Genomic DNA, 26,085 nt, shown 5'->3' with positions numbered 1-26,085 from the left:
AGGAGCATGGTCTAGTGGCTTACATGAATTTTTCTGACTCTGTGATCTAGAGCAAGTCACTTAGCCTCTCCTCAGCCAGCTGTGAACTAGACTATGTATACTCGACCTTGGGAGGAGGGTTGAGTCTTAATAAATATTCCAAAAAGTACTTTGAGATTTTTTACTAAGTATTAAGTTAAATCAGAGCCCCCATCTTGCCAAAATCCTCTTCCTGCCCATACCTTTCTATGTTTTGCAGATACCTAGACCTTTTTTTTATAGATTCAGGTGGATAGGCTTTAGTTTGTGTAGGAGGCTAATAACTGGTTATTAGACAGTGCTCCCTCACTATAAAGCTGATCTTGCAAAGCAAGGGAAGTGAGACCATGGGTTGTGAGAGCATGGACAAGTTAGATATGAAGTGCCACCTTTCCAGAGAATGTTTCAGAATTAGTTCCTAGGGGTTTTCAGTTATGATCACATCCTTGTTTCTCTAATTTAAAAGCAAGCTTTATTCTGAAATAATGGGAAGTATGGTGTTTCCTCTACTATGTGTGCTGCTGAGAGCTAAAATAGAGTTGGTGAACTATAGAAATGATTTCCACACCTGCAGGAGGAACTGTAAATTTTGGTTTTCCTAAGTGCGGGAAATCTTTACCAAGCTGGCACCAGGGTGTTGAAGCACCATGGTGGAGGAATAATGTTGAATCATATTGACTCATTCACTATTTGCTTAAATGAGGAACTGTCTAACTGGCCAAAACTCAGTCCATCCAAACATGGTGACTTTCTAGATTAGCTTATTGTTGCTTTCATTTTCTCTTTTTTCTTTAAACTAGGCTTATATATGCTTCTGATATAGCATAAGCACAGGCTTGTTGGTAGCAGGGATTCTGTATTTTATCTATCCAAGAATTCAGCAGAAACAAACAGGAGGCTTAAAATACACTCCCAGCTAGTGGGGATGTTATGGGAAGTTTTGTCCTAGGGTTCAGAGCAAAGGTGGCAAGATTCCTAAGATCTAATCACAGCTTTGTTACAAACTTTGACTCTGGGAAATTGCTTAACCTGGATCCAATGAAGTGAGCTGTAGCTCACGAAAGCTTATGCTCAAATAAATTTGTTGGTCTTTAAGGTGCCACAAGTCCTCCTTTTCTTTTTGTTTAATCTCTGTGTCTCAGGTTACCTGTTACATGGGTGCATGTTACACGCTTGTTGTGTAAGGATTTATTTACTATTAAAGCTTGTTCCTTGGGGGCTCAAGGTTAAGTTAGTTTAAAACAATCAACGTTTTTGATATTGCTGTTTAGGGTGACTTGTAGGCATTGCGGATCAGATTATACTCCTGACATAGTAATGCCCTTGGAATCTGCCTTGCTACTCAGCTAGAGAAAATGTAGTTACCACTTGCTGAGTTGTCTCTGTTTTACTGATGTGATGTTTATTGGTATTTGGTTTAAAATGTAAACACACCAAAGCCAATTGAGACTGCCTGGCCATGTAAAGATGTCCCCTGCATGGCCCCTAGGGACATTACTTTTTCACTAGTAGTCTATAATGTATACCTGATAAAGTTGCTGCTGTGGCAGGCTTCTGAAGGCTAGTGTAACATTGATCTTTGTTGTGCAAACAGTTGATGCCATCTGGCTGCCCTTGCCCAGTGAGCCAACAGTTCGTACATAGGCAGCTTATAAAAGGTTTCAAAATAAACTATAGAGTTGATATCCCCTCCCCTTCTTCTTAGAAACCAACAAGCTGGGATGGCTCACTTCGTGGAACTAGGCCAGTAGACAGGGCATCCCTGCTATCTTTCTTGTTAGTGACACTTTAACAAAGGCTGTCAGAGTCAGTCGGGTGGTGGGAAGAGAGTTTATCTACCCTAAACTCATTCTTCCTGGCAAACTTGTCTAGTTGTCCTTGTGTAAAGCCATGAATACCAGTTATTTTCAGTGCCTGGATAGATGGTTCACTTTCCTGTGGTACTGGTGGGTGAGCTTGAATGGCTAGTATGAAGGACTGGTGAGCAGACTTGGTCTCAAAAGTTCTGATGAATGTTATGCCCTCTCCTTACCACATCACACCCTATTCAGGAGTGTGGAGAGTTGACTTGTTTCTCTCCAGCCATACATGTAGTTTTGAGAATAATTTGCCAAGAGTCTACTGGACAGATGTGTTCCAAAACACAAGCCATGTGGCATGCAGCATCCTGACTGGCATGCCTCTGCATCCCACCCATGCTCCAAACAACTTCATAAGTGAGCAAGCTTAGCTATGCTGTCTAGAAAGGTAAAATATAGATGTAACATTAGAATCTGTTTCCATGGCAATGTTGGTCTTTTGGAGCACTGTCAGCTCTTCAGACAAATACAGATTTTTGTCTGCCCATTGCAATCAGCTGGTGCTGCTGACTGGTATATGTCTCACTATATCTCTACTAAAGGCTTAGGGAAACAACTGAACTGTGTAGGCTGAAACTAAGTGAAGGAAGCAGCTGAACATGATTGTGGTGAGGTAAGCAATCCCTCAGAGCAAATGGAGGAGCAGGCCAGGCATCTCAGCTGTGTGAGAGTAGGCTAAGAGCAGCTCTCTGTCGTAATATTGGGGTTTAAGGTAGAGGCTTGCAGCCACACCTGGGATGTGGAAAGATCAGGATACTCCTTGTCATGCCAAGAGCTGTAGTTATACCTGGAAGTGACTAATTGTTAAACTGCGGGCATGTGTCAAAGGCCAGGTGAAGAAGGATGCACACATTTTAACCATTCAGACCCTGCAATGCTTGGTGTAGCCGGATGCCATCCGTCTTCTGGGTAGAGCCTTTGATTGGCCTCTTTAGGTGGACTTAAGAGTTCTGTCATGTTTGTTTTTTAGAGGCTAAAAAGCATGTAGTTCACTCCACACCAGTGAGCTTGTTGCTATTAGTTGCTATTTTAACTCTGGGACTAAAAATTCAGTGCTTAGTAACTGTTCTGGGACTTTGGTGTGTGTTTGTTTTTTGTTTTTTTTTTAAAGAAAACAGGACGGTCTGAGATGGCCAGAAAAGCTTCAGAATTCTCTAATGCAGGGACAAGTTCAGTACATGGTAAAGCTTCTTAATGTAGCATGTTGAGCTCTCCTGGGCCTCCTGGTAATATAGTTGTCAGGCCCCAAAATGGCTATAACAGCTGGCATCAAAGTGTTTTCTTTAGAAGCTGTTAATGTCCTACACTTGAATGTCTCTCTGCTAAGGAGTTTGCTGTAGCCTACTGGTAGGAGGTGAGGCTGTGTGGGTAAGATCCCTCTGACAAAATGTTCAGTAATCAAATGTAGCTTGAGTTACTATTTTTCCTAGGTTGCCTGCATCCCCTCTCTCCTCTAGCATTGGTCTTGAATGCCAGAAATACAGTAGCTGTTTGCACATGGAGGCCCTACAGTCCTGTCGTTCAGTTCCTGATCGTAAGCAGGGAGGCATTGTTTGTCTTTAACAGTTATGCTGCACCCAGGCAGGGTCAAATTGCTCAAACTCCCACGGGATATGAATCATTGTGGTATGACACATTCAGCAGTTCTCACGCTGCTGCTTCAGAAGCTGCAATGCTACTTCAATTCCATAGGCTCTAAAAATAAACCAATGGCGAGAGAGAGAGAGAATACCTCCACTTATAACACAAATGCTGCAGAAAAGAGAATAAGTCACCCTGACTTCTGTCAGTGTTACAAGTCAGCTTCCCGAGAGCAGTGCTCTGTGTAGTGCATTTGGAGCTCATCCATGTGAGTTTCCTTGTAGATGTGCCAGCTAAATCTCCACATTACCAGCTCAAACACAAGATGATCTCCCCCCATGCTCCCCTCTTCTTCTCAGTCTTCTAGTTCTTTCTGTAATTGGTTCGTTTAAGACTGGCCTATGAGAAAAGCTGCAGAAAGCCAAGGCACCCTTTCAATTATATTTCCTGCTAAATTGGGAGGATATAAGTGGAGGACTGTTCTGCATAAACACTTCTTCGTCTAGAGATCACCCAGAGCTCCCTTCCCGAAGTAGCTACAGCTCTAAACTCCTTTTGTACATTTTTTTTAAAAAGTGCCAATCACTGTTTTTGTAACATGACAAAACAAAGATACAATTTAGTTTCATTAGGTCCTTCTAGAGCTCCTCACACTTCTTTCTGGGCTTGACTGACGGAAGCAATTAGGACAACTAGCAGATGAATGTCAGTATAAACAAATGGAAGGTAATGTGCATTGGAGGGAGCAAGCTGAGTTAGTCATAGGTAGCAGAGTCTGAATTGGCTATATCCACTGAAGCAATAGAACTTGTAGACTTGGAGGTCAAGAAGTTAAAGCTGGACAAACTTAGAATAGAAATAAGGAGTAAACTTTTAACAGTGAGGTTAATTAACCATTGGAACAATTTACCAAAGGTCATGGTGGATTCTTCATCACTGGCAATTTTTAAATAAAGACTGGATATTTTTCTAAAGAACGCTTTAGGACTTTTTCCAGGAAGTCGTATGACCTTCCAGTCTGACCTGCTGTATAACAAAGATCACAATTGTCCCTTCTGGCCTTGGAGTCTATAAAGAAAAAAATCTGTTCAGTATGCAGTGGTGGTCAAGAGAAGGCTGTCAACAGGTACAGAGAGGAACATTAGATACACCATTGTATAAATGGCATCCTTGCCTCATGTATCTTAATGGTGGTCACCTAACCTCAAAACCCATAATAGAAAAGATCCTTGGAATTGGAGAAGTCAAGAATTTAAAGAGAGCTTGTACAGAAAGAGCAAGCTTCCATATCGGGAGAAATAGTAAAGCTTAATTTGGAAAGGAGACAAGCAAGAGGACTTGATAGTGAACCCCAGTCAAGCATTGTGATTTACCTGTCCCATAGTTAGGGCCCTACCAAATTCATGGTTCGTTTTGGTCAATTTCACAGTCATCGGATTTTAAAAATAGTAAATGTCATGATTTCAGCTGTTTAAATCTGAAATTTCAGGGTGTTGTAATTGTAGGGGGCCTGACCCAGAAAGGAGTTGAGGGGGGAGGGTGTCACAAAGTTATTGTGGGGAGGGGGAGTTGCAGTACGGCTGCTCTTCTGCAGTGCTGCTGGCAGTGGCACTGCCTTCAGAGCTGTGCGGCTGGAGAGCGGCAGCTGCTGGCCAGGAGTCCAGCCACTGCCAGCAGCAGCGCAGGAGTAAGGATGGCCTGGTATGGTATTGTCACCTTTACTCCTGCGCTGCTGTGTGCAGAGCTGGGCCCTCAGTCAGCATGTGCTGCTCTCCAGCCGCCCAGCTCTGAAGGCAGCACAGAAGTAAGGGTGGCGTGGCGTGGTATGGCATTGCCACCCTTACTCCTGCGCTGCTGTTAGCAGGCCGCTACCTTCAGAGCTGGGTGCCTGGCCAACAGCTGCTGCTCTCCAGCCACCCAGCTCTGAAGGCAGCACAGAAGTAAGGGTCGCAATACCGCAGCCCCCCTAAAATAGCCTTGCGGGCCCCCCCGCAACTCCCTTTTGGGTCAGGACCCCCAATTTGAGAAACCCTGGTCTTTCCCAGTGAAATGTATAGTATAGGGTGAAAATGCACACAAGACCAGATTTCACTGTCCGTGACACATTTTTCATGGCCATGAATTTGGTAGGGTCCTACCCATAGTACAGAATTGCATTAATCTCCACTGTATAAAAGTAACCATCTTTTACTCACTGCTGCAGGCTACTGAAACGTCTGTTTTAAATATTAAAGTGAAGAAACAACTATGGAAGCGTAGGTTTCAGAGTAGCAGCCGTGTTAGTCTGTATTCACAAAAAGAACAGGAGTACTTGTGGCACCTTAGAGACTAACCAATTTATTTGAGCATAAGGTTTCGTGAGATACAGCTCACTTCATCGGATGCATTCAGTGTAACATCTCTAATTGGACCCTAGCTAAGTTAAAAAATGACAAGCATAACTGATCTTGAGCTTCAGGGCGTAAAAGTGCATCAGCTAAGGTCAAGGAGAACTTATTTTTCCTTTTGCATGTCTCCATCCCTATGCGTATCCATGGTAGGATTGCTCAACTGGTGAGTTGAATTAGGGTGGTGTCTCAGAGGATGGTATCATTATCTACCTGATTAGATAGTGGTATATTCTAGCCAAAGTGGATGTCTACGTCCTTTACAACTAATCCTTTATCAACCTGATGAGGGTGCTTCAGAATTAGTTGTTAAAGGCTGCAAATGTGTATTGTGCCAAAGAAATAACATGCCTCTGTCCTGAAAAATCTGTTGTTCTGAATGCATAGAAGGGAACTAGCGAGGGATCCATCTACTAAAATTCAGCTGCCTCTGAGGTTGGGTGGCAGTGGCTATTCAGCAGCAAATCTCGGTGTTACCCAACAGATGGGCCACTGAAGTGTTCCGGTATATTGATTCCTGCGTTCCTAAAATAACTTTCTGGCTTGACTGATTCTGGTATCTTTGTCTTCTTCAGTTACGCTGTTATTGCCTATGGCTGTGCCAGCTGCCCCAAGCTGACTTGTGAGAGGGAAGGCTGTCAGACTGAGTTCTGCTATCACTGCAAACAGATATGGCATCCAAACCAGACCTGCGATATGGCCCGTCAGCAAAGGGCTCAGACGCTGCGGGTACGGACGAAGCACGCCTCGGGCCTCAGTTATGGACAGGAATCTGGACCAGGTATGAATTAACAACCTTCTTATTAGCCAGTATGAATTATGTCCGTGAAGCCAGGAAAGAGATCCACCTGTTTTGCAGCACTTCCTGGAATCAGAGTGGGGGGTATTAACACCTGGCAGGGAGCACAACCACTTGGCACAGATGAAGGACACCAGCAATATTGGATTAATATCAGCTCTGATGCTCAGCACAGCTTCCTTCCCTAGCCAGTAATGGAGTAAAAATATCTGGCCTGACAGGCTAGTTCCACAAACTACTAATGGAATTAAAATTTGAGGTTCCACAATTGCAGGACCTAATTGCATATGGTCACCATATTCTGCATGTAGTACCTCCTGACCCGTTACAATAAGCAGCTACTTTTTGGTTTGCTTTGATCTTTTAGATGTTCTTAAAGCTCTTGCTGATCTCAATCTCAAACAGGAACAAAAGAGAAATTTTACCCTCTCAGAATGTGAGCTCCATTTTGTCTGCTGCTGTGAGCAATAGCAGCACTAATACCTAACCCAGAATAGGGAATTTAGCTCCCAGCTCTGATAAGTATTAGTAATACCATTATTTATAGGGGAGAGATGCCAAACCATTTGGCTGGTAAAGAGCTGCACTCTAGATCAGCAGATATTCTGATTAAATAGTGCTTTTAAAAAGGTATCAGTGATTCAGAAAGTGAACCATAAGATCAGTTAATAGATTCCTTCTCCCCCAAACAAAGCATGTATCTTCTCCTAGCATGCTACTCATTATAAACACATTGTTCCATTTGCACAATAGCTGGCTTTTGTGTGAGGCTGTAAATGTTTTTAAAGGTGGCTCAGCTGTTACTCCAGACTAAAATATGCCTGAAATGTACAGAGCCCTGATAATGGACACCATAAACATTGCAGCCACTGCAAGACAAAATTCCCAACACAAACCAACAAGCAAAAATCAACCACTGATCACTATTTGCTGCCAAAGGGGATTTGTGGAAGTGAGGCCTTTAACAGAACTTAGCCATCAGCCCTGGGGAGATTAACTCCAGAAAGAGAGGTTCCTTCTGTGTAGTATAAGTTGGTCTCAGAGCAGCTGAGTCCCAGACTGTTCAGAGCTTTAAAGATTGCTACCAGCACAATGAACTGTACAGGGAACGATTGCATAACTTTGATCATAGATAACATTTCAGAGTGACTTATTTTGTAAATGGCTATAAAGGGGCATCTGTCCACCTCCTTGTTGTGTAGTAACTGGTGGATGCCAGTCCCTTTAAATGACTAAGTACCCAACTGCGGGCACAGATTAGATACTTATCCACCAATACACTAAGATTTTCTTCTGTAATCGGACACAATTTACACCCACAAAGAGGCATATGCCTTTCAAAAGCATGGGTCACAATTTCTCTGCTGTCTTGTCCTCCGGATAGAAGAATATAGAGAACACTCTTGGCCCTTAAATCATGTTAGTGGTGAAGTTTAAAAATGGGTGATGCTCTGGGCTAGCTAGCTAGTATGGGGCAAGCACAACTCTTTCATAACCGCCTCCTTTTATGATGTAGAAAACACTTCTTAAAATGCTGTTCTGCTGGTGTACGCTGGCCAGACAAACAATACTAACTTGTTTTAGAGGAATTAAGTGCCAGCGTAGAGGTGGCTCCCTGCCTTTATCCTGTAGCACTGAAGGATGTAATCAGAACCAGACACCTTTGCTTTATCTCTTTGATTAAGGAAAATAATAATCTGTTCGCCTAGATGGGCAGAGTTTGACATGCATTATCCTCTTGAGCCCACCCTCCCCAAACAAAAGAACCCCAGTAAATTCCTGAAGATGGCTAAGGTGTATAGAATCTGACTTGATCCCTTCCTTCTTCCCCAAAGCCGATGACATCAAGCCATGTCCACGTTGCAGTGCTTACATTATCAAGATGAATGATGGGAGCTGTAATCACATGACTTGCGCAGTGTGTGGCTGTGAATTCTGCTGGCTGTGTATGAAGGAGATCTCAGATCTGCATTACCTCAGGTGAGATGGGGAGCAGAATCCTCTGGGCCTCCTGTTGCTAGAGTATGATGTTTGTTTATATTTTTGTATTTAATGTATTTTAATTTTTCCAGCTCCTCACAAACATCCCCCCCGCCCCCAACACATTCCTGATCAGTTGGAATAGGAGGAAAGCTCTGAGTTTCCTCACAACAGTAGTGCACAATGGTCCCTCCTGACTGTGGGTGGTCTCCACTGGTGGAACAATGTGAGGAAACTCTTAATGGGATGAATGTTCAGTGTAGTCCCCTTCACACTGTGGGGGCATCCATTCTTGATGGTCAACTGGATCTGGGGAGAAGGAGCCTTTCTTGCACAGTATCCACACATTGACACATGTCATATTTTTATGTGGATATTGAAAAGACAACTTATTTCCCCTACAGTCCCTCTGGCTGCACGTTCTGGGGCAAGAAGCCGTGGAGTCGCAAGAAGAAAATTCTCTGGCAGCTGGGCACATTGATTGGTGCCCCTGTAGGCATTTCCCTCATTGCTGGCATTGCCATTCCTGCCATGGTCATTGGCATCCCAGTGTACGTTGGGAGAAAGGTAAGCATGTTGGGGTGGAGATCAGAACTAATGGAATGAGCAGACTGAAACATTCTCTCTTGGGAATCATAGGTGTTTGTCAAGGACTTTAGGCTAATGGTAAGTGTGGGATCCTTCCATACAGCTGCTGGAAACCCAGCTGGCTGTTAGGCCAACTGAGGATCACTATTTCTTGGGTTTCATACCTAGTGAGTGTGGAAAGTATGATGGCTTGACAGCCCTGGAGACTGAAGTTCTCAGTCAAACGAATATGTGCCTCATGGGCACTGACAGTGAAAGGTTCACATTGCTCTGCCAGTATGCCTCCACCTTGAACCCAGTGCATCCCCGTAGAGAGGGGAACTGTGTATCTAATTCTTGGCCTCTGTGGTGGCTCTTGTGCCTTGGGATTGTCCAATAATAACTGAACCATGATCCCTCACCTCACTTCACACAAGTTATCAACCAGATCTGATAGTAATGACTGTCTACCAGTCTGTCCTAGATTTGTACCAGTGACTAGAGGTCAGAGGCTTCATGTTCCCTGAGTCATCCTGTCCCTTTGCCTGCCTCTGTTGGTGGACCGGCATTAGGTGAAGAGGGAGAAACAATGCTGCAATGGAACTTTCTCCAGCTTGTCCTTACTCCTGAACAGACGCACTGGCTACATCTGTTTGAGAGGGTCTGTGGGTGGGATGGAGGTACATAAGATTGGCCATCAAACCAATGGCCCATCTAGCCCTGTATCCTGTCTTCATCAGTGGCCAATGCCAGATGCTTCAAAGCTTCAAAGTTTTTTTTATTGATCCATCCCCTGTTGTCCAGTCCCGGCATCTGGAAGTCAAGGGCTTAGGAAAACCCAGAGCGTGGGGTTGCACAACTGACCCTGTTGGCTAATGCCCATTGATGGACCTATCCTCATCAGTGGCTATTATAGGGGATTTTAAGGGTCATGTGACTGGCATGTGTGGCAAAGTTGTAAGGTCATGAGCATATTAGTTTTTCATGCTAGTGGATGCTCAGTGGCCAGGCTGTCCGTTTTCTCACCTGTTGTTCCCTGCTCTCCCCAGATTCACAGCCGTTATGAGGGAAAGAAGACGTCTAAGCACAAGAGGAACTTGGCCATCACCGGTGGGGTCACCTTGTCTGTCATTGCATCCCCAGTTATCGCTGCTGTCAGTGTTGGTAAGTAGACAAGGCTGATTTTCCTTGTGGTCAGTCATTGTTCATAGCTCTGCTCCTCATGTGTTGCTCCTGTATTATTCTGACAGATATTGGGCAGGAATGACCAAGGGTAGCCCACAAATTCCTACAATATCCCTGTTGGTTGCTTTCCCACTTATGTAACATGCTGCCTGCAGAGGCTGCAGGTGCTGGTGTCTGTGGCTTAAGACTGAGCACTGTGTAAAATGCTCCCTATAGTGTCAGTACCAACAGTTCGGCCAAAGAAACTGATTTTTATGCAAGTTTGATATGCTGGCAAGCTGCCACTGCAATCTTCATGGAGTCAACTTGTTCTTTGGCCCTATCCCAAGACTAGGATTGTTCCGCTGCAGGTTTCCTTACTCTGTGCTGGAATTGGGTTCCCTTGTTCTGTAGTGTGATGGTCTCAGCCATTATTTCTATGATAGTAACACCTAGGAACCCTGTCATGGACCAGGACCCCATTGTGCTAAACGCCGTGCAAACACAGAACAAACAGGTGGTCCCTGATCCCAGAGAGTTCATGCTGCCCATCCGGCATGCCTCAGTCTCATTGTCATCTGATATTCCTGTTGACCCGCTGCGTCCTCTGTTGCAGGTATTGGAGTCCCCATCATGCTGGCCTATGTCTATGGTGTTGTGCCAATTTCTCTCTGCCGAGGAGGTGGCTGTGGAGTCAGCACAGCCAATGGGAAGGGAGTGAAAATAGAGTTCGACGAAGATGATGGACCTATTACAGGTGATTAACTTTACACTATCTGTCTGTGTAATCTGAAGGACTGGGAGGAAACAAGCTAGGCCTCGCTGTGGGATTGTCCCTTGGGATTAATTGGGGTGGATAATCAGCCTTTTTCAGTATGTCAAGATTTCTAGCTTTCACTTCCTTGCCACTGTTTCAAGGCTAACCCTTCAAAGTACACTCTGCACTCTTAACACAAAGCTTGTGTGAAGCACCATAGTGCCTTTCCCTGGGAGATCCCCAGCCCTCTTCCCTGCTGGAGATTGAATCTGAAATCTGTCTTGAAAATGTTGCTGTCTGATGTGTAACCTTAACCCAGAGATGGGCAAACTTTTTGGCCCGAGAGCCACATCTGGGAATATAAATTGTATGGCGGGCCATGAACGCTCACAAAATTGCGGGGGGGAGGACTCTGGGATGAGGCCAGAAATGAGGAGTTCAGGGTGTGGGAGGGGACTCTGGGCTGGGGCAGGGGAGTGGGGTGCGGGAGGGGGTGAGGGCTCTGGCTGGGGATGAGGCCTTTGGGGTGTAGCTCTGGGCTGGGACCAAGGGGTTTGGAGGGCGGAAGGGGAATCAGGGCTGGGGCAGGGGGTTGGGGTGCGGGAGTGGGTGAGGACCCCGGCTTGGGGTGCAGGCTCTAGGGTGGGGCTTGGGATGAGAGGTTTGGGGTGCAAGAGGGTGCTCTGGGCTGGGATCAAGGGGTTTGGAGGGTGGGAGGGAGATCAGGGCTGGAGCAGGGGGTTGTGGTGCAGGGGGAGGCTCCAGGGAGAGCTTACCTCAAACGGCTCCCGGAAGCAGCAGCATGTCCCTTCTCCCACTCCATGTGGAGGCGCAGCCAGGCGGCTGTGCATGCTGCCCCATCCGCAGGCACCACCCCTGCAGCTCCCATTGGCTGTGGCTCCTGGCCAATGGGAGCTGCAGGGGCGGCGCTTGGGTGGGGGCAGAGTGGAGCCCCCTGGCTGTCCCTATGTGTAGGAGCCGGAGCGGGGACATGTCGCTGCTTCCGGGAGCCACGTAGAGCGGCCCCGACTCTGCACCCCAGCGGGAGCTTGCGGGCCAGATCCAGCCCATGAGCATAGTTTGCCCAACCCTGCCTTCACCCCTAACGGGATGCCAATGGCAGTTCCTTTACACTATTTAATGTTCAATGTATCTTCTTTGCCTGTCTCAGTGGCAGATGCTTGGCGAGCTCTGAAGAACCCTAGTATTGGTGAGAGCAGCATCGAGGGACTAACTAGTGTGTTGAGCACCAGTGGGAGCCCCACGGATGGGCTCAGTGTCATGCAGGGCAACTACAGTGAGACAGCCAGCTTTGCTGCCCTTTCCGGTGGTACCCTGAGCGGTGGAGTCCTCTCAGGCGGAAAGGGAAAGTACAGCAGGTAACTGAACTGACTCGGATCATGGCAGTGAAGGGGCTGAAGGGTCACAAGGCCTAGTCTGTGGGGAGGCTTGTTAGCTCGCCAGGGATCTGTTTGGTTAGTGGGTGGCACCACTGATACTTGGGGTCTAATCTCAGTATCGCTTTTTAAACCTCTTGACGTATGGTAGAATCAGGTCCAATAATCTCTGCTTCATCTGTTCCCCAGCCTTGTCCCTGTTGCAAGAACACCAAGTAACTAGCAGCCACAGCACAATCTGGTTTGGTTCTTTCTCCCCCAGCCTTTCTAGCTCCTTAATGGCAGGAGATAGGGTTTGGGGTTGATTTGAGGAGCAGCAGAGATATACTAGTTTGCCATATAAGGCTCTTGCAAACATCTTGCCGACCTAGCCTAGTGCTTCAAATGGCTGTTATTCCCTAATAGCACTTAGTGATCAGGACTCGGGAGGGCCTGCCTCCAGTTACAAGGTTACACCACAGGTTTCCTCTGAACCTGCCTCTGAGTCATTCTGGCCATGTAATTGGAGACACGGGTCGAAATGAAAGCCCAGAATATAATCATAGCTGTGTGCTGGACCTGGAAATCCGCCTTGCACAGGAACTGCATGAGTCATGGGTATAAACCCAGTCTAACTTCGATCTGGAAAACAGACTGAGGAAAGAGCTCAGCCAAATGGAGGCACTAACGAGGCTAACCTAAAAGATTAATCTGATTTTAAACTTCTTGGTGCAGACCTGGATTAGCGCACAGAGCCACTGTCTCCACAGCTCCCGCTTGCTAAATGACTATTGTTCCTGTAGTTTTCAGAAATGAGCTAGGCTGTTCTGTGGCCCCTGGCTGTGTTGATGACTCTGGATGTTTCCCAACTCTTCCCAGGCTGGAAGTGCAAGCAGATGTACAGAAGGAGATTTTCCCCAAGGATTCTGTAAGTCTCGGAGCAGTTAGTGACAACGCCAGCACGCGGGCTATGGCTGGTTCCATCATCAGTTCATACAACCCACAAGACAGGTACCTAAACTGCCAGTGCACAAGAGTGTGGGTCATATGTGGTGTGGTGGGGGGTGCGGTTTGAGGACTGTGGAGAAGGTACACGTTGGGAACTTTGATCTTAATGATTGAAGGTCTATGCAGAATCCCGCAAGCTTTCTTTTCCTTGGTTAGGTCAAGAAGCATTCTCCCTTCACCTTCCTTTCCAACTATGTTTGTACTTCAGTATCATTCACCACCACTAGCAGAGCCTGTGTTGACGTCCCTGGGGCAGCTCACTCACTCCAGTTCTTCTGTCCTGCGAACTCAGCAGAGAATCCCTTTTTTCTAGTCTGTACTCTGTAGGTGGTATGATTGTACCGTACATATGGTGTTCATAACTGCACCACCCGTCCAGGTAGTGTTAGTGGTTCCTTCCACTATAGGACATGATTAAGGGTTGGTAATTGGAAACAATGGGACACGTACACGGGGAAACTCAGTAAACATGCATGGGTTCCAGAGACTGTCTGAATACCTTTAGGGTTATGTATCATCATACAGTAACCTGCCAAACCAGTTGGGCACAGCCCTTCCTTGCTAAGCAGTGCTCTCGTGTCTGGAGTTGTGGTGTGAAATTACAACATATTTCCTCTAGCAAGGTCTCACTAGCTAGAAGGGAACATTTCCTTGCCTTAGTCTTGCACAGAATGAAGGCTTGGGACTGTTGGAAGCAAACTGTATTCCATATAGGTTAGTGATAGGAATTTGGATCCAGGGTTGTTCCTGCCTGTGCATTGAATCTGTCTGTTTCCCTAATTACAAAAGGGGAATAATCTGAGTGTAAATTATTGTAGATTGCCAGTTGTGGCAGCGTGGTATGGTGAATGGCACTCCCATACTTGCCTCAGTCACGAAGCTTTCTGTTGAAAAAGTGCTCAAGGTAACGTGCTAATATTAATAACCTGAGACTTCCACTGTAGCTGGTAACTAACCAGAGTGGTGCTTTTTTCTGCAGAGAGTGTAATAACATGGAGATCCAAGTGGACATAGAGGCCAAACCTAGTCACTACCAACTAGTTAGTGGCAGCAGCACAGAGGACTCTCTCCACGTCCACACCCAGATGGCAGAAAACGAGGAGGAGCAGGAGCAGACATTCAAACACCAAAGCTGTGAGCAGAAAGACTGCATTGCCAGCAAAACCTGGGACATCACCCTGGCACAGCCTGAGAGCATACGGAGTGACTTGGAGAGCTCTGACAGCCAGTCAGATGACATGCCAGACATTACCTCGGACGAGTGTGATTCCCCCCACCCTCAGACTGTCGCCTGCCCACAGACCCCAAAAGCCAGAGGTGCTGAGAGCCCAAGTGCCCATCTGAGCCAGTGTGCCCAAGAAGAAGGGCACAGGCCAGAGGAAATAGTCTCTAAACTGGAGTGCATTGAAGCCAGAGTATGAAGTTGCCTCCTCCAGAGAAGCACGCTTACAGTCACTGCATCCTTTGTAGAGGGTTGTGTCCCTTGTTGGCTTCTGTTTCTGATTCTCTGGCCAGCTTCCCTGGTCTGACCCTGAGGGGAAAGATGCCATTTCTTACATGATTTAAAAACAAAAACCCCACCCTCGTTTTTAATTTATTGGTTCAAGCGCTCTGAAAGATGTCTGAGTGTACCTATGTATGTGTGTGCGTATACTGTGTCTGCAAAACTACTACTAAAGAATTGTTTTAATAAAGATTTCTGTTGTAATTCGACTTACATTCATTTCTTCCTCGTCAGATCTAAAGAAGCGAAATCCCTGTGCTCAGTGGCTCTCCATTTGTTTCTCTGCTCAAGCTGCTGGTGGAATTGCTGCAGTAGCTCAGGCTTCCATACAAACAGGTGTGACTACGGTTACAAATGTTCCTGGTTTGAAACTGTGTTGTGGCAGGGAGGCCTTATTCTCCCTCCATGTGTCACTTCATCTAATGTCACTGAGGAATCTAGGTAGTGTGGGGTCTGGGGGGGGGAAGGTTGGTGTGTATTGTCTGCTCTCTAGAGGCCTCTGTCTGACTTCTGGAATTGCTACTTTGGCCTAATTCTAGATGAGATTTCTGAGCCAGCACATTCTTCACTGTACCTAATGAACTCTGTCTATGGAGCTTATTCCTGACCTATGCTTTCTGGAGTGAAGAATAGGGCTGCAGTGGACAGAAGGAGCCATTTGGAGGTGAACATCTCCAGAATGCTGTGGAGGAATCTAAATCAGAACAGAACAATTGCATGCTGTATGACAAAGCAGTGACAACTCTGCATCTTCCTGTCCTGCTTGGCGGTGCTTCCCTGCTAGTAGTGTGGAGTTCTAACGCAGCTATACGCTCTGTCCCTCTAACCTGCATCTTCTCTCTCCCCCTCCTCAGCCAGCCAGGCAGCTACTGTTCACTGCATTTTGTAAATACAAGAGGCCACTTAGCGAACGGAGGTTGGAGTGGGACTAGCCGAATGCTGTTCTGGCTGAGCTTTGCTGTGAGCCAAAGGTGGCTTGCTAGTGTCACTGGGAGAATGGACCTGCTTTCCCCTCCCAGTGAGTGGAGCTAGCTGCAGAGCAAGGACTGAAGGACGTGAACTTCTGGAAGGTTCAGGTAAGATTTTGGTGGTGGTACTTTGGATAGGGCAATATGGAGACTGCAGCATCCACCCAGCACGTCCCTGTCTGTGCTACAAAATCCAGCTAGTGCTGAAACAGGCCCATTAGTCAGTCAGTGCGATGCAAATTAACAGGAACCTTTCCTGACTTCCTCACCACTGGGTTGAGCAGCTGCCCAATCAAGAGCAAGGGCCTGACCCAGAGACCAGGATAATAAGGAATGAGACAGGTTTCAGAGTAGCAGCCGTGTTAGTCTGTATTCGCAAAAAGAAAAGGAGTACTTGTGGCACCTTAGAGACTAACCAATTTATTTGAGCATGAGCTTTCGTGAGCTACAGCTCACTTCATCGGATGCATACCGTGGAAACTGCAGCAGACATTATATATACACACAGAGATCATGAAACAATACCTCCTCCCACCCCACTGCCCTGCTGGTAATAGCTTATCTAAAGTGATCATCAAGTTGGGCCATTTCCAGCACAAATCCAGGTTTTCTCACCCTCCACCCCCCCCACACAAACTCACTCTCCTGCTGGTAATAGCCCATCCAAAGTGACAACTCTTTTCACAATGTGCATGATAATCAGGGTGGGCCATTTCCTGCACAAATCCAGGTTCTCTCACCCCCTCACCCCCCTCCAAAAACCACACACACAAACTCACTATCCTGCTGGTAATAGCTCATCCAAAGTGACCACTCTCCCTACAATGTGCATGGTAATCAAGGTGGGCCATTTCCAGCACAAATCCAGGCTCTCTCCCCCCCCCCCCTTTTTTTTTTCCCGGGGACACACACACATGGGGAGGGGGGATGAGAGAGCCTGGATTTGTGCTGGACATGGCCCACCTGATGATCACTTTAGATAAGCTATTACCAGCAGGACAGTGGGGTGGGAGGAGGTATTGTTTCATATTCTCTGTGTATATATAAAGTCTGCTGCAGTTTCCACGGTATGCATCCGATGAAGTGAGCTGTAGCTCACGAAAGCTCATGCTCAAATAAATTTGTTAGTCTCTAAGGTGCCACAAGTCCTCCTTTTCTTTTTAAGGAATGAGACTGCAGCTCTGGGGCTGACTCAGGTTAGCCATGTACCAGGGACAACTTGCGGGAGAAATGGGGTGAGGTGAAGCAAGTACTGTAAGTAATACTCCAGCGCCCCCTACCAGGGAGTGCTGGGAATTGCAGTAGTGACTGCCAACTGCCATAGTTGAAAGGGAATAATAGCCCACACCCTAAAGCAGGAGTGGGGATTACAAAACCCTGACACAAGCAATAGAGAAAACAGATGTGCAGATCCTGTGCTCAGCTGAGGAAACTTTTCATATTCTCGTTTAGTCACAACTAGTTCAGCTGTTCTGCTGTCATCACAGGGGTTCTGAACATACCTTGTTTTCGTGATCTTTGTAGAGAGTTGCTCCTAGTGAGGAGGGTGGTTGAATGTGGCTTGGCCACAATGGGAGAGGCACAGAGGCGGTGGCAAACACCTTGATTGAGAGCAGGTAGCAGGGTTAGAGGGACCTATGTTTAGAAACAGGGCAAGGTGGGGGAGCCACTGGATTATCCAGTAGCCGCAGACCTAGAATCGGATTAAGGCTGTGTGGGGTGATATGGCCCTGCTTCCCAGGCTGTGTGAACAGTCTGCAGTATTTCACTCACCCCTGAAGTCGATAGCTGGAGATGGGGGGAGACCTGCAGATACAGAGCTGGGAACAGGGTGTGGCCGCAGCAAGGATGGCACAAAGCGTAACTGCACAGCAATAGCATAGAGACCAGAAGTGGTGGCGGTGAAATGTTTGGCGGCATGGATTACAATAGAACTTGTAGCCTTGGGTGCATGACTTTGGCAATTGTGAGTGAAGAAAAGACATGGGAGAGGACCACTTCAATCATGAGTCTTTCACTCTTGCCTCCCTGCTTTCCTTTTGTCAGCTGGTTAGGTGGAGTTTGGGCATCTTTCACACAGAAGTGATCCTTGTTGGTCAGTGTTCTGCTCCTGTCCCCATAGAGGTGCAGTGTCCTTCACCTCAGTGCGCATCTCCTTCACTGTGTCCCATCCTGTCACCACAGGAGACCATACAGTGCAGGATGGCTGCCTAGTAAGGAGGTCTTTGTTAGGCAACTCAAGTGTCCATAGGAAGGAGAAACTGAACAAAGCCTTACACAGGGCACAAGGCAAGGCACGTAGTAACAAGACATCCCAGATGGAGGAAAGAGTGCCCAGCAGGCACTGGACATCCGCGGCACTGGAGTAGGAGAGAGGCTGTAGTAACGAAATGATGGAGAAATTTCTAATGACTGAGTAGGACAAGAGGTGGGCCTGGAGCTCAGACTGAGAGGTGAATTATTAACAATGTCTGTCTGGCTACGTGGTGGCACCTGCCTAATACTGTAGCTGTGGAAGGATTTTGAAAATACCTTCTTAAATAGGTTATGCCACTTCAGTAAGAATTCAACTACCTCCTGAGTTCTTTCATTCACAGCTTGGCTGTGTTTCTAATGGAGATTGCACGGGATAAAATCCTGGTCCCATTAAATTCATGGGAGTTTTGTCAGCTTAGGGCCAAGATTTCACCCATACTCTACATTTGGAGACTTGATTTCTGGTTTCTTCTCCCCATGGGCTCTGATTGGGACCACTTTCCACACAGCTCTTAAGTACTGGATCTCTCTGGTGCACCCATCAATGTCACATCTAGGCACCGAGAGACTGCAGAAACTGTAAACCTTTTGAGTAGGAAGGTTCTGCTGTGAAATGAGTGTGTGCAGGCTCTCCTGGGAGCTGAAATCCCTCGGGGGGGCTGTGCTAACCATCTGCAAGGAGAAGTCCACAGAACATTAGCAGCAAAACTGCTTAACATTGAGTGAGCGAGTGACCTAAGATGCCTGGATACATCAAAACCGCCTTGTGGTTTGGGGCTGTGACAATGGAACATACAATCCAACTGAGCTTGTGACCAGCTCAGAGAGGCCCTGCATGCACCATGGGGTGAGATGTGCTGTGAATACCCAGCACCGAATCCCGGCAGCAGCCCTGTGTGATGGACAAGTGCAATCAGGGTTTGATTTATGGTGGGACCGAGCATGGTTATTGCTTGTGTGGGTCTAGCAGTGTTTCTGTGATCAGTGTGTGAAAGGATGGCTTGAGAGCGGCAGTTGTAGGTCCCCAGGGTGGAGTGAGCTGAATCCTTGCTCATAAAAGTCAAGGAAACCATGGAAGAGCCCCCCTAGCGTGACTTCAGCTGTAAGATGCATGAGGGAGCCTTAAAGCCAGCACTTCCTGAAGAATGTTTAGTACACTTTTGGGGAAAGCCTATGTGCAAGTCAGGGGAGGGGTAGGGTGCAGGGTTGCTGGGACAGGCATGACATGGTGACCCTGGTATAGAAATGTCGATAGAATCACCACCCTGGGATAGAGTTTGAAGTGTGCAGTGTTACCGCCTTCAAGATGGGGAGGTCAGCAGGGTGGGTGGACACCCCCAAGCAAGAAGACTGGGGAGTCCTGGAGATTGCTTCCCACCTACATTCAGCTGCCAAACTCCCGGTGTAAGTAGCAAGTTGCCTGCATGGTATAAAACCCCTATGTTGGGATTTCTGTTAAAACTTTACTCATGTCGGGGGCCCAGCTCCCTCGCGCCAGAATCCCACTGCACTGCAGACTGCCCCTTTAGGCTGGGAGCCAAGGAACCTGGAGCCACAGGATCACAAGGAAGCATGCGGTGTCTGGCCCATCTGCAGGGAGAGGCCTACATACCTAGATCACTGCAGCCAGGAGATGGGAGCTGTGGTGGGTGGGGTTTGAGCTCTGAATCACCTTTCCTGGGGAAGGTGGAGTTTAGCCCTTTGTTCTGGCCTGGGGAGCTAGTCAAACAGGAAGAACAGATTTAAAACAGTTGTGGGAGGGTAGCTGCAGCTGGGACTCCGTGCATGGAAGAGCCGCAGGTAGGGCAGGGGCAGGGAGTGCCAGGAACTCAGCCTGCCTCTCCCTGCTCACGGGGATGAAATCAGAGACTCCTTAACATGGACCCTCTTTGAAGCAGCAATGGCCTGATCTGAGAGCTACCAAGATGTGTCGGCTGGGTGAGTGGCTTCCACTTTCCCCAAAGTGAAAGGGAGGGATAGGAATTTCACACCCTTGTCCTGCTGGATGGGCTCGGGGGTCAGACTGGAAGGGCAGTGGTGGATTGGAGACTGGTGGGGCCTTGTCTGCATCATCCTGTGGTGGGTTTTTTTTTCTCAAAAGCCTTCTTGTAAGAGCTTGGTAATGAGGAGCCGCAGCTAAAGCTGGCGAGGTGGCAAACGATCAGTGTGGTTGCAAAGGCAAGAAATGAGACCAGGGATCAAAGCCCAGATCTCATCCTGATCACAGGGAGGGGGTGACCACAGGGTGTCACCTGTGTGCCTGCAGGATTCCAGGGGCAGTCCTGTCAGCTGGTCACCAGAGGCCACAATGTAGCACTTCTTGCTTCTTCAGCATCCTTCTCCGTCTACAGATGGGGAAGCTAAAACACAGAATGGGCAAAGTGACTTGCCCAAGGCCACCCAGGGCCTGACCGAGCTGGGAATAGAAGCAAAGTCACCCAGATCCCCCATCTGTGAGCTCTGGCCCTGGTGGGGAGGCTGATGGGAGTAGAGAGGCTGATAACGTCACCTCCAGAAAGCAGAGTGACTGTCCACACAGGAGCTATCTCGAAAGGCTTTGCAGCAGGGGCTCCAGCCTGTGTCTGGAATCGGAGTAAGAAAGCCCTGCCCCAAAGAGCAGTTCCTGTGATCATGGCGGGTTGCTAGGATCACATGAGTTGTGAGTTCTGTTTTGCAGAGTTGTAAGCCCTAGTGTGGAGAGGGCCTGGGCACCCTCCCGCTCATACCCCTTCGTGTTGGGAGGGGAGGCGATGATCTCTTGGCGTTTTGGTGTTTAATGTGTGGTTAATCTTTAAAGAAATCTGTTTGTTTTGTGGGAAGCTTCTGATTACAGAACTTCCTTGTCCCTTTCTTGGTCTCTGTGCTCCAGGGCCTTAGATCCACCTGCTGGAGCTCTCTGGAAATGGGAACTATAGATTTCTCCAGGCACGGAGCTGCAGGAGGGTCTGCTCTGGCCTGCGCTGCTCCCTGCTATTCGTTCCATTCCTCCCGTGAGGACAGAATGGAGCGGGAGTAACTGACCTCCCCCCAGCAGCCAGGGCTCCTGAGGCTGGGACTGGAGTATGGGCCTAGAGAACCAGTGCTCCTGCAGTTCGTCCTGCGGGGAGAGGCTGGGAATGGACTCTCCGAGGGGCTGCCTGGCTGGGGCTCCTGCACCCTCCGAGCTAAGGACCCCTGAGGTAGAGTGAGGGTTTGCACCGTTTAGTCTCTGAGTACAGCTCCACTCAGCTCTCCTACCCTATCCCCTGCTCACTGCTTCTCCGAGCCCCTCTGGAAGCCTTTGTAGATAGATTCACTGCTCTGTGCCTTGGGGCTGGACTGCCCGGAGCCCCCCACAGCCTTGTTCTCTTCCCTTCCGGTCCTTCCTCTCTTCAGTCAGCACCGCTCGCCCCACCGCTCGCCCCGTCCCTCCACTCCCCTTCTGTTCCCGTGCCCTGTCCAAACCACTCGCCGTCATGAGAACGCTGCCCCGCTCGGCCAGGCGCTGGTCGGCCGCGTGGAGCTGCCGGGCGCTTCCGTCCCAGCCCTGAGACTCCACTGGCGGGTGTGGGCCTGGGACAGATCCTGGCATCCTGGCACCCATGGGGCACATTCTCTGGGACAGGCCCTGTGGCTGCTCCAGAGTCCTGGTCAGGAGTTCGGAGGGGATTTTTATAGGGCATTACAACAGCATCAGTGCGCCTCATGGCTTTCTCCGTGCCCGCTCCACCCCTCACGGTGCTGTCAGTGGGGCTGTAAGGTCCTTAGGGCAGGGATCTGTGGGGCTGTGTTTGTTCTGTGCATGCCCATCATGGACCCCAACTAGAGATGCAGCGGGCTGAGCCCCTCCCTTCTCTCCTGCGCAGACACCCTTGATCCCAGCAGCTTCCAGAAGCTCCTCATGAAGACGGGGCTCATCCTGATTGTGATCGGCCACCTCAGTTTCATCTCTGGAGCCCTTGTGCAGGGGACAGTGCTGCGCTACGTGGCAAACCCCCAGGATGCCATCTCCCTGCAGTACGCCATCTCCAACATCATCTCGGTGACCTCGGCCATCCTGGTACTGCTCTCCTGGCATGCTGGCTCTGCTCGGGGGTGGGGAGTCTACGGATAACGGGGGTAGAGGATGCTTGTTAGGAGGCAGGGGAGTAGATGGGCCATAAGATGTGGTTTAGGATCTGGGAGGGGACGTGCCAGGTTAAAGCTGGTGGGTAGGGGGGGGAAATGCCTGTCTCTTTCCAGGCTGCAGGCGTTTGGTGGGAAGCCCCCTGCTGAAGTAGAGGCTGACGGATGGGAGATCCTGCAGGGGACCAGTGGAGTGTGGGTGCAAAGACAGCACTTCCCTTACCCACACGAAGCCTTGCTCTGCTGCCTCCCAGGGCTGCCCAAGTTACTTAGTAGGGCTGTCAGCGGAAAGCACTCGGCTTTAAATGCCGGACATGACTGGTCCTGGGAGCTGTGTGGCCAGAGATCCCCCTCCCCACCCCCACCTGCAGTTTCTTGCTGCTGTTTAAGAAAACAAAATCTGGCATCAAAGTTTCTTTAATCAGGAAAACAATCTTCCCCCCCGAGTCCGGGCTTGGGAGCTGCGGTCTCTTCCCTTCCTGCAGCCCACACAGGTGCTCCGTCCCTGCGGATGCTGAAGCTGGGACAGCCCTAGCTGCAGCATCACCCACAGAAACCCCCCCACAAGCCTGATGGCCAGATTCAGCTCTGGTGTGAGCGGGAGCAGTCTGGTCCCCAAAAGGTACCTAGGCTACATGGCAGCTCCTTGGGGCAGGGACTGGCACGATGGGGCCCGGGTCTAGCTGGAGCCGTCCCTGTTAGTCTCGCTGCCAACGGAAAGGGAGAGGGTACTCCATTGGGTAGGGCGCTACCCTCGGATCTGGGAGACCCACGTTCAATTCCTTGCTGGGCCACAGACCTGGGCAAGTCACTTAGTCGCTTTGCGCCTCAGTTTCCCATCTGTCCAAGAGGATAATAGCGCTGCCCACCTCCCAGGGGTGGTGGGAGAAGAGAGACATGACGGACTCCGTAGTGATCAGATCCTGCAGTCATGGGGGCCAGATAAGTATCTGGATGGCAGCTGGAGCCATTCTGGGCAGATTCCCATGGGAATGTCGCAGCCCCTGCAAGAGGCTCGCCCCTGGGAAGCCGCTAGGGACAGAGACTGTCCCAGAAACTGGGTGCTGCCAAGGTGGTTTTAAGGAAAGCTCTAGAACCAGTGAGCTCCGATTCGGTAACAACTGGGGAAAGCTCCTGCAGTGGGCCCCGGTACGGAGCACTTGCTGCCTTTCCAACACTTGCCAACATTAAGCACTTGACAAAAATGAAAGCCAATCCTCGAAAATCACCTACCCCTAAAAAGTCTCCGATTGCCGGGGGTTTCTAAGGCCGTCTGAGTCCCCCCCCCAAGCTGGCCTCGGGAGCTGTCAAGCCGGCACCAGTCCGTTTAATTGTTAACCCTAATTATTATTATTATTTCAGGCACTTGCAGAATATTCAGTGACGTGCCTCACGCCACAATGGGGGGGTGGGTGAGACTCTCCCCTGGGCTGCCCCGCTGCAGTCGGCATGTCAGCTCAGCCTGGTCCAGGAAGGCAAGCTGTAGCCCCAGTTATGGGCCAGGCCTTCGAAAGAGGTCAGAGTCCTGGCGATCTCCGGCACCTGCTGGATCCAACTCTTCCCTGCTTGTACCTCCTCCGAGGCGAGCGGTGGTACAGCAGGGAGAAACAGTGCCTCCTTCTGGTTTTAATACCAGCAGCATTTAAATGGTTCCCAGCCGGCCCTGAAAGTTGGCACCTTATTGTGGTGAATGCCACCGTGCCTGTTTTCCTGGAGGCAGGCTGCTAAGGGTGGCTGTGCCTGGATTCCTATGGGGCAGCTATTCAGCTTCATCGACAGAAGAGGGCTTGGACGTTTTGATTTTTGGGGGGAGCCAGCTGAAGTAAACAGCAAATACTGTGGGGGCAAGATGACCGCCCCCAAGTCCCTGGGGCTTTCAGTACCAGTTATTTCTAGCCTGAGGGGCTTGGCAGAGTATCTCCTCCAGTTGCTGTCTGTGCTTCCTTTGCAGACCATCTCCTGTGGCATAGCTGCGATTGTGCTGTCCAGATACCTTTCCCTAACAGCTCTGGTAAGGACAGCTCCCGAATCCCCCCCAGTCCTGTCATGCTTCGGGAGCTTGTCCCCACCAAAGGCAGCTCTGTTGGGGGAAGGGCCCCTGTTTCTCTCCAGCTTCTCTCGTCTTTCACTCTGGAAGGGTCTGTCTGGGTTCTCTGAGCCTCTCAGCTGTTTGCAAGTTTCCCCTCTTCAGAGGGGAAAGACTTGTTTGAACTGGAGTCTGGGAATGCATTCTGGGAACTTGCCTAGGGCGGCTGCAGCTCCGTGCCACGCCCAGCAAGAGAGAGCTGCGCTGTTTGGTGGCTCCATGCGAGCGTCAAACCCCAGGACAGGCTGGAAGGCTCGGGGACAAGTAGCATGCATGTCTAGGGGTGACGGAGATGGAGGATGAGCTCCCTTCCCACCCCAGGAGAGGGTTGGGGATGGAGGAGGGGGAGGAAGCCGAAGTACTTGCAAACTTTTAAATTAACCTCAGGATTCTCCTTTTGGGGAAACTGAGGCAGAGGCTGAGTCCATCTCAGGGTGCAGTGCAGCGTGACTCACCCACCCTTCAAGGAAAGAAAGGGCAGCTGCATGAAACAAACCAGACACCGCTTATCTGTAGTGCTGTGGTGGGATACCAGAGGATGTCTCTTAAAATACGGTTGGTCTGTACCCCACCGTGAGCCAGTGGCAGGGCGCTCCCAGGCCTGTGCTCAGACCACGTGGTCCCGTGGTGACTGAATTCCCTGGCATCTGTGTGAAGGGCCAGCGGTGGGAGGGATGAAGACAGCCTGGATGGGTGGCTGCAGCACGACCCGGGGCCTGTGTCCCCCCCGCCCTTGCTGTAACTAGCTGTGTTTCTCTCTGACTCGCCGCAGAAGTGGGCAGTCTTCTCCCTCAGCATAAGCAGCACCCTGCTCTCGCTCTTCTGCTCCGTGGGGCTGGCGGTCTCCATTATCCTCACCTTCGCCAACAAAGGGCGTGCCCTGCTGGCCACGTGCACCTTCGCCAATGTGAAGCTGATCCAGATCTCCCACGAGTGCTCCTTCGACCCCACCGGGGTCTATGTAAGTGCTTGGGAGGCTCTGAAATCCCTGTGAGAGGAGGGGAAAGGCTCCACAGAGCGAGGGGCACCTGCCGCTCTGGCATCGCAGTGTCTAGTAATGCCCCTGGCTCCTACTCAGCAAGGGCAGAAGCTACTGCTGCAGCTGGGACCTTGGGGGTGGAATACGGGGTGTTTATGCGGTTTCAGGGATTTTTTTTTTTGGCCTTCCTCTGCAGCATGGGGGCGTGGTTCACTTGCTGGGATCCCATAGCAGGGGCCTTGAGCGGAGGGTGCACTGGGGACTCTCCCATGCTTTCCCTGCAGCGTGCAGTTCAGTCTCCTGAAATGTTAGTCTGCCTAAAGTATGTGGGCTTAATATAGGGGCCTCTGGGTGAAAATGACTGGCCAGGTCCACCTGGATGATCTAATGGTTCCTTCTGGCCTTAAAGGCTCTGATCATGTTGCTGCTCCTAATACCACCACCCCTGTGCACCTTCCATCTGGGGACCTCAGAGGGCTGTAGACCCTCGTGCATTAAATGTCCCAGCAGCCCCGGGATAGAGGAAGTATCATCCTTGCTTTAAAGAGGGGGAGACTGAGGCACGGTGGAGGGAGGGGAAATGACCTGCCTGAGGTCGCACAGTGAGTCAGCGGCAGGGCTGGGCGTTGAACCCAGTGCTAACCCCAGCGTGCCTGTCTTTGGATCAGGCCTTTGGGAAGGTGGGGGTCAAT

The 26,085-nt window shown here is 49.5% G+C and overlaps 2 protein-coding genes across 5 annotated transcripts in view; both read left to right on the top strand.

The window, feature by feature from the left end:
* The window catches only part of RNF19B (ring finger protein 19B), a 34,203-nt gene extending 18,999 nt beyond the window's left edge, over positions 1 to 15,204 (top strand). For all 3 annotated transcript variants that reach the window (XM_075121357.1, XM_075121358.1, XM_048826101.2), the window contains 8 exons: positions 6,421 to 6,626; positions 8,480 to 8,624; positions 9,029 to 9,191; positions 10,241 to 10,355; positions 10,972 to 11,112; positions 12,284 to 12,491; positions 13,368 to 13,499; positions 14,476 to 15,204. In XM_075121357.1, coding sequence (XP_074977458.1) covers positions 6,421 to 6,626; positions 8,480 to 8,624; positions 9,029 to 9,191; positions 10,241 to 10,355; positions 10,972 to 11,112; positions 12,284 to 12,491; positions 13,368 to 13,499; positions 14,476 to 14,917 — 1,552 coding nt within the window. In that variant the 3' untranslated portion in view covers positions 14,918 to 15,204. The remainder of the gene's footprint in view (positions 1 to 6,420; positions 6,627 to 8,479; positions 8,625 to 9,028; positions 9,192 to 10,240; positions 10,356 to 10,971; positions 11,113 to 12,283; positions 12,492 to 13,367; positions 13,500 to 14,475) is intronic.
* Positions 15,205 to 19,895: 4,691 nt separating this feature from the next.
* TMEM54 (transmembrane protein 54) overlaps positions 19,896 to 26,085 on the top strand; it is an 8,087-nt gene continuing 1,897 nt past the window's right edge. The window contains exons 1-4 of one of the 2 annotated variants that reach the window (XM_048826102.2): positions 19,896 to 20,162; positions 22,070 to 22,263; positions 24,280 to 24,339; positions 25,187 to 25,375. In XM_048826102.2, coding sequence (XP_048682059.1) covers positions 20,150 to 20,162; positions 22,070 to 22,263; positions 24,280 to 24,339; positions 25,187 to 25,375 — 456 coding nt within the window. In that variant the 5' untranslated portion in view covers positions 19,896 to 20,149. Of the gene's footprint in view, positions 20,163 to 21,121; positions 21,404 to 22,069; positions 22,264 to 24,279; positions 24,340 to 25,186; positions 25,376 to 26,085 lie in introns of those variants that run through there. The other variant, XM_075121260.1, reaches the window with a different exon arrangement.

This window comes from Caretta caretta, chromosome 19 (genome assembly GCF_965140235.1).
Source record: "Caretta caretta isolate rCarCar2 chromosome 19, rCarCar1.hap1, whole genome shotgun sequence".
Classification (NCBI taxonomy): domain Eukaryota; kingdom Metazoa; phylum Chordata; order Testudines; family Cheloniidae; genus Caretta; species Caretta caretta.
The sequence above is the reverse complement of the archived record's forward strand: the minus strand, read 5'-3'. Positions and strand labels throughout refer to the sequence as shown.